The following is a 10,913-nucleotide window of genomic DNA, read 5'->3' as shown; positions in this document are numbered from 1 at the left end:
TAAAAAAAAAAAAAAAGTTGAAATTACATGCTATTTAAAAAAAAAAAAAAAAATTTGTATGGAATGACAAAAGACCCCAAATAGCCAAAGCAATCTTGAAAAAGAAAAGCAAAGCTGGAGGCATCACAATTCTGAGCTTCAAGTTATATTACAAAGCTGTAGTCACCAAGACAGTATGGTACTGGCACAAAAATAGACACATAGATCAATGGAACAGAAGAGAAAACCCAAAAATAAACCCCCTATTACATGGTCAATTCATTTTTGAGAAAGCAGGAAAGAATATCCAATGAGAAAAAGACCCGTCTCTTCAACATCTAGTGTTGGGAAAACTGGACAGCTACATGCAAAAGAATGAAACGGACCACTTTCTTACACCATACACAAACATAAATTCAAAATGGATGAAGACCTAAATGTGAGACCTGAAACCATAAAAATCCTAGAAAAGAACACAGGCAGTAATTTCTCTGACATTGGCCATAGCAACTTTTTTCTAGATATGTCAAGCAAAAAACAACAAAACAATAACAACAACAACAAAAAAACCCAAAACAAAAAACTATTGGGACTACATTAAAATAAAAGCTTCTGCACAGCGAAAGAAACCATCAATAAAACTAAAAGGCAACCTACAGAATGGGATAAGATATTTGCAAATGCTATATCTGATAAAGGGTTAGTATCCAAAATATATGAAGAACTTATAAAACTCAACAGCCAAAAAACAAATACAATTAAAAATGGGCAGAAGACATGAACAGACATTTTTCCAAAGAAGACATCCAGATGGCCAACAGACACATGAAAAGATGTTTGTTCACCATTACTCATCACAGGGAAATGTCAAAACTACAATGAGATATCACCTCACACCTGTCAGAATGGCTAAAATCAACAACACAAGAAACAACAAGTGTTGGCGAGGGTGTGGAGAAGAAGGGACCCTCTTGCACTGTTGATGGAAATGCAAACTGGTGCAGCCACTGTGGAAAACAGTATGGAGGTTCCTCAAAAAGCTAAAAAATACAACTACCCGTGATCCAGCAATCCCACTATTGGGTATTTACCCAAAGAACACAAAAACACTAATTCAAAGGGATACATGCACCCTGATGTTATAGCAGCATTATATACGATAGTCACATTATGGAAGCAGCCCAAGTGCCCATTGATAGAGGAAGGGATAAAAAAGATGTGGTATATATTATGCAATGGAATATTACTCGGCCATAAAAAAGAATGAAATCTTGCCATTTGCAACAACATGGATGGAGCTAGAGTAAGAAATAAGTCAAAGAAAGACAAATACCATATGATTTCACTCATGTGGAATTTGAGAAACAAAGCAAACGAGCAAAGGGAAAAGAGAAAGAGAGAGAGAGAAACCAAGAAACAGACTCTTAACTATAGAGAACAAAGCGAGGGTTACCAGAAGGGAGGTGGGGGAGGGGATGGGTGAAATAGGTGATGGGGATTAAGGCAGTCACTTGTCGTGATGAGGGACAGATGATTAAAATATCAACTTTTTAGAAAATGTTTTGGTTTTTATCTTATGCATATGAAAACATTATTCTGTAAAGGAGCCCATGACACACAAAAGGTCAAGGACCACTGCAGCAGAGGCTTAGAGAAGGGACAGGTGACCATGAGCTGGACTAGCCAGAAAGAGCTTCTCAGAGGAGAAGAGATGGATGTCTTCTTTGCATTTTACTAAAAGGGGCCCCACAGAGAAATTTCAATACTCACCCTATCTGGGGAAACAGAGACAGGCTTTGTGGAAGTATAAACATGGGAGGGTTTCTATGACTTCTATGTTCAACCCAGCAAACGGTCCCTTTGAAAAGAATCTGAGAAAACCCTTGATACTAAAAGATAAGTGATGGAAAACATTTTCATTTCAGGAGGATTTTCATTTAACAAGACTCAAAGCATCTACAAACATAGAGGACTGACCCTATGTTGACAGAATTCAGTTGGTGAGGCAAACTGGCTGATGATTTGGGTGGGGGTGGGCAAGGGGATGGGTGTCCCCCCGGGGTTGCCCCTATGCATTAGTAAGATTTTCTTGGTTATAAATGACATAGAAACCAAGTTGGCCAGACTTAGAAAAAGGCAATTCAACGGGAGGCTACTGGAATCCCAAAAAGAGTAAAGCTACCCTTCTCAGAGCAGCAGGAACTGGGCAGCTCAGGCCTCTTGGCAATAGGAGTCTGGAACCTTCTTTCCAGAGCAGTGCTTGTCCAATTTGAATAAGCATGTAGTTCACCGGGGTTCTATTAAAGAGCAGGTTCTGGGGCGCCTGGGTGGCTCAGTCGTTAAGCGTCTGCCTTCAGCTCAGGTCATGATCCCAGGGTCCTGGGATCGAGCCCATCAGGTTCCCTGCTCCGCGGGAAGCCTGCTTCTCCCTCTCCCACGCCCCCCTGCTTGTGTTTCCTCTCTCACTGTGTCTCTGTCAAATAAATAAAATCTTTTAAAAAATAAAAAAATAATAATAAAGAGCAGGTTCTGACTCAGCTGATCTGGGGTGGGGCCTGCAGTCGGGCATTTATACCGCCTTCCCCAGGTGTTGCTTAGCCCTCTTGTCCCTTCAGATATGGTCACCTTATTCCCATCTCCTGCCCCACAGAGCCCACAGAACTTGGCTATGGACACCAAAGCCTGTCTCATGGAGAAGCCCTCCCTATTTCCTGCATTCTGATTCTCTAACATCCATGAAGTTCAAGGCTACTCCCCTAGATCTCAATTTGGACACCTGTTGGATCGCTTCTCTCAGATTCGCAACTATGGCCACACCTCCCCTCACTCTCCTGCCTTTGGCTGTAGCCACAGCCAGGGACAAGGGCGCTCAGCCTGCTTTAGTCCAGCCTCCACTAAGGCCAGCTACCAGGACACAAGGACCTCTTCACACTTTCTGTCCCCTCTCTGGGGGGCAGGGCCTTTTAGCCTTGGCAGGCATGCCTGCTTGTCCTTCCCCAGCCACCCAGTGGGAAGGCAATTAGAAAGTCATGGACAGAGAATGCCCAGTGCACTGTTTCCTTTCAACTCTGGCAGAGCAGAGCAAATTCTCTGAAAGCTCCTGAAAGAAGACTATATAATCGTGAGCACTGCCAACATAGCCCCGGGGCTCAGACACTAAGCAAAACAGGCCTGTTCCGACACTGTCCCAGGGGTCCCAAGTTCAAAATGGCCACTGTAGTGGTGGGAAGACCGTGTCTTTCAATACGATTTCTTGAAGCTTTATCTTGAGATAACTGTAGATAATTCACGTGCAGTTGTAAAAAGTAAGAGAGATCCTGTGCACCCTTGACCTAGTTCCCACCCCCCAATGGTAGCATCTTCTCAAACCGTAACACAATATCCTAACCAGGATATCAGCACTGATTTAGTCAAGATACAGATCATTTCACCACAAGGACTCCTCATGTTGCCTTTTTATAGCCATGCCCACTTCTCGCCCGCTCCCACTCCCTCCTTAATCCGTTCCTGCCATTTTTGTCACTTCAGGAATCCTCACTTGGCATAATTCTCTGCAGAGTCTTCCAGGTGGTTGCCCATTATCAACAGTTTGTTCCTTTGGCTACCTGGGCGGGACTATTCACCTGTCGAAGGATATATGGGTTGTCTCTGATTTTCAGCTATTATAAATAAAGCTGCCATGAACCTCGGTGTGCAGGGTTTTGTGCAAACATAAATGCCCAGGAATGCAACTGCTGAGTCACATGGTAGTTACATGCTTCTTTTTTTAAGAAGCTGCCAAACTGTTTTCCAGGGTGGCTATTCCATTTTACAGTTTACTAGTTCAGGTGAAGAATAGAACAATGGATCGTGGACCACCACATCAAAAACTAATGATGTATTGTATGGTGACCAACATAACATAATAAAATAAAATTAAAAAAGAAAATTTTGCTAGTAGAGTAAAAAAAAAGAAAACTTGCTTTTCTATTATTCTACCCTCCCCCATTTGCAATATAATTGTCTTAAATATCTCCTCCACATACATTTCGAACCATATCAGACTGTGTTGTAATTTTTGCTTTGACTATTAAGCAGAATTTACAAAATTTGAGACAAGGAAAGTCTATTGTATGGATCCATATTTTTTGTTTTCCATGATCTTTCTTCCTCCCTGATGTTCTAAATTTCCTTCTTTTACTGTGTCCTTTCTGTTTAAAAAACTTCCTTAACCATTCTATTAGGGCAGGTCTGCTGGTGACAAATGCTCTTTGTTTTCCTTTGAGAATTATCTTGATTTCCCCTTCATTCTTATAGGATATTTTCACAAGATCTAGAATACTGGATGGAGAATTCTTTCCTTTGGTACTTGAAAATTATTGTGCCTCTTCTTTCTGGCTCCCATGGGTTCTGATGGGAAATATGCCATCATTCAAGCTGTTTTCCCTTATAGGTAAGCTGTTGTTTTTCTCTCGTTGCTTTTGAGATTTTTTTTCTTTGTCTTTAGTTTTCAGAAGTTTGACTATGATGAGTCTCAGTAGGTTTCTTTGGGCTTGTTCTCTTTGGGGTTTGCTCAGCTCATACATCTCTAGATCCTTGTCTTTTGTCAAATCTACAAAGTTTTCAGCCATTATTTCTCTGAGTACATCTTCAGCTCCAACCTCTTTCCTCTTCTTCTGGGGCTGATGACAGGAAGAACATAAGGTCTTTTGTTATGATCCCACAGGTCCCTGAAGTACATGCAATTTTTTTTTTTTAGTCTGTTTTCTCTGGGTTGGTCAGATTGGGTAACATAGATTGTTCTTTTTTTTAAGATTTTCTTTATTTGACAGAGAGAGACACAGTGAGAGAGGGAACACAAGCAGGGGGCAGTGGGAGAGGGAGAAGCAGGCTTCCCGCAGAGCAGGGAGCCCGATGTGAGGCTCAATCCCAGGACCCTGGGACCATGACCTGAGCCGAGGGCAGACACTTCACAACTGAGCCACCCAGGCGCCCCAGCATAGATTGTTCTATCTTCCAATCCAATGGCTCTTTCTTCTATGCCCTCCATTCTGCTGTTAGGTGTTTGTTGTGGTTATTATATTTTTTAGTTCCCAAATTTCCATTTGGCTACCCTTTATATCTTCTATTTCTTTGCTGAGACTTGGTTTTTTCATTGATTTCCTGTTCCTAATTGTTCGTTTAAGTATTCTTAACATGGCTGCTTTAAAACCCTCGTCAGATAATTCTAACCTGCACTGAGTGCTGGCATCTTTTCTCCTTCCGTTTGAGATCTTCCTGGCTCTTGGTATGATGAGTGATTTTCAATTGACACCTGGGCATTTTTGTATTATGTAATGAGACTGGATCTTTTTTTTTTTTTTTTTCAAAATTTATTTGGTATTTTAGTTGGTATGACACTTAGTTGGTTGCATTGTCTTTTTACATTATATGGCCATGTACACTATATTCTGACATACATGGTACACAAAGTAAGATCCTTTAGAACAGTTATGCACAATACACGCAATACTGAATGTATACATTGGATCTCAGGACATGACTGACTGGAAAAGATGGACTAGGCATGTCGGGTGTTGGGGGAAGGAACCCGAAGTGACAGAACACACAGTAAACACACATGCGGTGTGAAGAGCAGCCGCAGCTCTGGCCGTGGTGCCTCTGAGACGGTGGAGCTAACTTACGTTAACCCATTTAGGGCTACAATTGTAATTTAGGGCTACAAAGACAGGCATCATCGGCATCAGGATACAGCTGCAGGGTTTGGTGAACCATTCCTATTTGGAACTTTAGGAAACTGACGTTTTTTCTTAGGCCATTTTAATATTACTTGAGTAACAGATCAGATAATAAGGACAATATACACAACCTCCAACTAAAATCCTGCTGTAGTCTAGACAGTGAAGTGGTACATTAGAAAACTTTAAAACTGCAGCTCCTTTTGGATCCCCCAAAGTGTATCTGCACTCTTCTTCAAAAGGGCCTCCTCCTCAGGAGTCAGAGTCACCTTCACAACATCTGAAATTCCATTCTGTCCCAAGATGCAAGGGACACTAAGGAAGACATCATCTTTAATTCCATAGAGACCCTTAATCATGGTGGAAATTGGATGCACCCGCCTAAGATTCTTCATTATACTTTCGGCCAGATCTGCCACAGACAGTCCAATGGCCCAGGAAGCATAGCCTTTCAGTTTGATCACCTCATAGGCACTGTCAACCACCTGTTTGTGAACCTCTTTCCACTGTTCCTTATCTGCATCGGTGCCTAAGTCAGGGTGCAGATTCTTCAGAGAGACACCAGCAGCGTTCACTCCACTCCATACAGGCACACTGGAGTCTCCATGCTCCCCAAGGACCCACCCGTGACAGCTTAATGGGTGAACTCCCAGTCTTTCCCCCATTAGGTAATGGAACCGGGCTGAATCCAGATTGCAACCACTTCCAATAACACGGTTTTTGGGAAAGCCACTTATCTTCCAAGCCACATAGGTCAAGATATCCACTGGATTGGAAACGACAAGCAACTTGCAGTTTGGGCTATATTTTACGATATTAGGAATGATGAACTTAAAGATGTTCATGTTACGCTGGACCAAATTAAGACGGCTTTCTCCCTCTTGCTGACGTGCCCCAGCTGTGATAATAACCAGCTTGGAGTTTGCAGTCACATTATAATCTTTGCCAGAGACAATTTTTGGTGTTCTAAGGAAAAGGCTGCCGTGCTGGAGATCCATCATCTCTCCCTTCAGTTTGTCTTCCATGACATCAACAAGAGCAAGTTCATCTGCCAAGTCCTTCATTAAGATACTGATGGCACAAGCCATGCCAACAGCACCAACCCCAACAACTGTAATCTTATTCTGGGGGGTATGTTCTTCCTTAAGAAGATTCTGAATCAGCTGATCTTTGAGAGTTGCCATTTTGGACTTAGAACCAAAAGGAATCGGGAGTGCACGTCGGGCGGGCGGGCGTCAGCGGCGCGCGAGGCTGGATCCGGACTTGGCACCAGCGGCTCCGACCATGAGACTGGATCTTATTTAAACCTGCTTTAACTGGTTTTCCATGCCACCACTGTGGCAGGGGAAGGGCAGGGGCTGCCTCCTTCCTGACAGGTGAAGGGAGAAGTCTACTCCCCACTCAGCCTCCATCAGTACACAAGGCTGGGGGGGTTGGGAGTTTGGAGTCCCCACGGGCTCACTACTGACACAGAGGTAGAGGTAGTGCCGTTATCACTGGGTGGTGAAAGTCCTGACCCTCCACCAGGCTTCCTCAGATACACCCGGCAGGAAGAGGGAGGGGAGTCTCACTCCAGTCAGTTGTGGGTGGAGCTCCAGGGCCAGGATCCCCACGTGTTCTCCACTGACCCTGTGGGCAGGAGGGGGGCCTTGTTACTGCCCAGGGAGTGGGAGGAATGAAAGTCCCGGCTCCCTACCTGGCCTCCTCTGGCATCACCTCAGACACATAAAGGAGGAGGACACCTCATTACAGCCTGGCAAGGATGGAAGCCCAGGCTCCCCGCTCGGCCTTTGCTGACAGGGCCACTGTCTTCCCTGTAGTGTTTGGCTGGAATAGAGTAGTTATTATCTGAAAGTTTTCTGTCTTGTGAGATTGCCCTTTTCTTCATTCCCTGGCTAGAGAGAGCGGTTTTTGTTGGGGCTTTTTTATGCATGCCCCTTTTGGAATTTCTCGGTTGCCAGCTTCCTTAGCTCCAAGTCTGGGATATATTTGGCAAAAAAACAAGAAACAAAAAACAAACACAAGACGGAACTCACCACCATGTATTTGCTTACATCCCAATGTCCCTAACCAGTCCGCCTTGTTCCCGCCACCTTTCAGAGTCTTCTTATGTTTGCTTTATATATAATTTCCCAGGGTTTTGTTGTACTTCATTAGAGAAATAGAGAGAAGTCTATCTATTCCATCTTCCCAAAAGGGTTTTGTTTGTTTTTAACATCCAAAAGTTCAGACATAATGTTCATAGTTTCTGCTACTAATTTCCTAGTTGAAATGTTAGATCTTTTGTTGGGTCCTTGATAAAATGGATTTTCTCTTGAGGTAGAAATGTGATTTAGCTCTTGTTTTTATCAGGGATGTTATGGAAGAGTATTTGTGTCCTCTGATGATAACACCTTCAGGGGAATCTGGAATATGACAAAAAGGTTTTTTTTTCTTTTTCTCCTCTCTAGAAGGAATTGAAATCCAGAATCTAGATCAGAGAGAGGTTACATGGCAAACATACGATAAATACTCAATGAATGAATCAACAAATGAACAAATGCAGGACTAGTCAAAAATTAAAAGCACTAATGTCTCATCGCTCTGTGTTTGGGAAACTTGTCAGGTTATGTTATGGGTCTAGCTAAAGGAAATAGATTCTTCATATACAATAGAGATGAAGTATTAATTAGTACAACTCTTCCGGATAGCAATTTAGCAATACTTACTAAGGCTTAAGATTGTTCAAACTGCAGTAATTCAATTTCCTCAAGAAGTAAGAGTATATTAAAGACTTTATGGACAAACAGACATCACATGTAATTGTACCACACAGAACATCCTAACTTGTTCTGTAGTTCGACAGATAAATGGATTGATATTCATGATCTATCCATCCAATGGAATAACCTACAGAGAAGATGTTTCAACCCCTGCCCCTGAGGAGTCATCAATCCCTTTACAGCCCCACCAGCCCCCACTGCAATGAGGAAGGGGCCCAGGCTCTCCAGCCAGAGTGAGGAATGGGTGACTCAGTGTTTAGTACTATTGTCAGGCACTTACTAGATGCTTTCTACATTTTCTCTCATTTTGTTAATCGTCTTAAACTCTCAGTAAGTTTTATTGTAGTTTTTTAAATATATATGAGAAACTAAATTTTAAGTTCATGGCTGGGGAGTAGCAGGCCTAGGATTCTGACTCGGGTCTGCCTGAGTTCAAAGCTTATGCTCATATAAGGCTGCCTCTCTTGGGTAGATTTATCTCCATTTTAGAGATAAGGAAACTGTAGTACAGAGATGTTCCTTATACATTCTGAAAAATCCTTGAGGTGGGCTACGAGAAGGCCAAGGTATTGTGTAGGAGAGAAGAGGTCAAGAGGGGGTATGCAAGGAATGTCTCTGTGTCCCTAATATCACAGGCTCCTCCCACCAGCGACATTTGCTAAACAGGACCACAAAGTCCAGCATGAAATAATTACAAAGAGAAACCAGCTGTGGAGGAGGAAGGAGGTGTCCGTCTTGTCTATTTAATGGGGTGACTCTGCCTTCTGACGCTCTGCTTCTCTCCCTCTCCAGCTGCTCAGTCCCTTCCTAGCTGCCAACAGTATGAGGTTCTTCCAACTGTGAGCCACTCATTAGATCCATCCAGAGGGTCAGCTCTGGATGAAGAAGGGTCAGTGCAAGATCCAAGGATCTTGGGGGGCAAGGGAGAGAGAAGGCAATGGTTAACTTCCTTCCTTCCTATCCTCCCTCCTTCCCTCCCCTCCCTCTTTCTTTCCTTCTTTCCTTTTCAAATGGCAGAACAAAGCGTTATTCTCAAAACGCCAGGGGAGACTGTGCTTTTTGCTTGGGCCTGGGAGGTTTTCAAAAATGCTACCTAATTAAATTTTCTGGCAAAGAAAAAACAGTTGCCAGACTCCAGGAGAAAACACAGTATTTTCCTAAGCTAGACAATGCTATCATAATCTGAACATGGCCAGGGAAGAAAGGTCCAAAAAGTGGTTTCATTCAGAAGAAGAAATGCATCAACGATGACTGGGAATCTACCCCTGCCAAAAGGAACAGGGCACAGCCAGGGAGGGTCGTAGGGCCTGTGATGGGGTAGGCACATGTAAACATCTGTATTAAATACACAAAACCTTCATGTGGGAGGAGAAGACCCCTATGTGGACAAAATCAACTGCTCCTTATTTTGTTTATCAGTTTTATTGGTCATATATCCAAGATTCATTATATAACTCTTTCAAAATAACTAGATATTACAAGAATAGTTTACAATTCAGCTCTGATTGCACAAATACTTGACACAGGAAATCATTTTTACAAATACATATGTTTTCTTATAAGAATACTCTAATAAAGAAAATAAGTCTCTATACGTCTTTCAGCAAATCCTATGCAGGTTTTGCCCCATTCAACCACCATTTTGGGTTTTCCATCCCGGCATGTCCATCACATCCAATAAACCAAATTACAGTCTGCTGCTGCTTCTCATTTTCAACCATTACTGAGATTCACACTGTTAAGAGTTTTTAGGCTTCTTTTTCTAATCTTTCCTGATCTGAAGGAATTCACATATTTAAGCTAGAAGGGGTAATTTAAGCACCATTCCTTCTAAATATAGCTTGCAGCAATTGGTGCTTGGTGATCTCACTCCTCACTTAGGCAAGACCAGCTAGTAGCTTTATCCTGCACTGCACCAAGCAGGAAGGATACAGTCCTTGTATTCCATATAGTGTCTAAACCTCAAAAACAAACCCTGGAAACAGTAAGAAAGCTAAAACATTTGCTAATGATTAGAAGAAAGAACACTTTTAAATTCAAGGTCTCTCCTAAGTTGAAGAAGATATAAAAGAAAGGATGTGACAGTAATTCTGTAAAATACTGAAAAACTAAAAAATGTTAATCACGTAGGTCAATGGTGTATCATTTCCAAAGTGCCAGAAGATACAGAATCTTTTTTTTTTTTTTTTTTTAATTTTTATTTATTTATTTGACAGAGAGATAGAGAACACAAGTAGGCAGAGAGAGAGGGAGAAGCAGGCTCCCCGCAGAGCAGGGAGCCCGATGCGGGACTCGATCCCAGGACTCTGGGATCATGACCTGAGCCGAAGGCAGCCGCTCAACCGACTGAGCCACCCAGGCGCCCCCAGAAGATACAGAATCTTAAGACGCTAAGGCTAGCTGAACTCAGGATCTGGCCTCCTTCTTACGCAATGGCTTTGAAATAGCCTAATAC

At 42.6% G+C, this 10,913-nt stretch overlaps 1 protein-coding gene across 2 annotated transcripts; it reads right to left on the bottom strand.

Moving 5' to 3' along the window:
* Positions 1-5,691: 5,691 nt before the first annotated feature.
* LOC116636439 (L-lactate dehydrogenase A chain-like) lies at positions 5,692-6,974 on the bottom strand. 2 transcript variants are annotated; one of them, XM_032411204.1, is made up of 2 exons: positions 6,194-6,974; positions 5,692-5,924 (listed from the first exon to the last, which is right to left on the bottom strand). In XM_032411204.1, the coding sequence occupies exons 1-2, from the start codon at positions 6,878-6,880 to the stop codon at positions 5,769-5,771; spliced, it is 843 nt and encodes a 280-aa protein (XP_032267095.1). In that variant the 5' UTR covers positions 6,881-6,974; the 3' UTR covers positions 5,692-5,768. The 2 variants fall into 2 exon arrangements, with proteins under 2 accessions (XP_032267095.1, XP_032267094.1); XM_032411203.1 differs by having other exon boundaries at positions 5,695-6,974.
* Positions 6,975-10,913: the final 3,939 nt, after the last annotated feature.

The sequence above is a fragment of the Phoca vitulina genome, unplaced genomic scaffold (genome assembly GCF_004348235.1).
Source record: "Phoca vitulina isolate PV1807 unplaced genomic scaffold, GSC_HSeal_1.0 scaffold12, whole genome shotgun sequence".
NCBI classification, from domain to species: Eukaryota; Metazoa; Chordata; class Mammalia; order Carnivora; family Phocidae; genus Phoca; species Phoca vitulina.
Note: the sequence above shows the minus strand (reverse complement) of the source record. Positions and strands in the feature narration are given on the sequence as shown.

Coding starts and splice junctions, on each gene's coding strand:
- LOC116636439 (XM_032411203.1), bottom strand. CDS start 6,880: ATGGCAACTCTCAAAGATCAGCTGATTCAGAATCTTCTTAAGGAAGAA.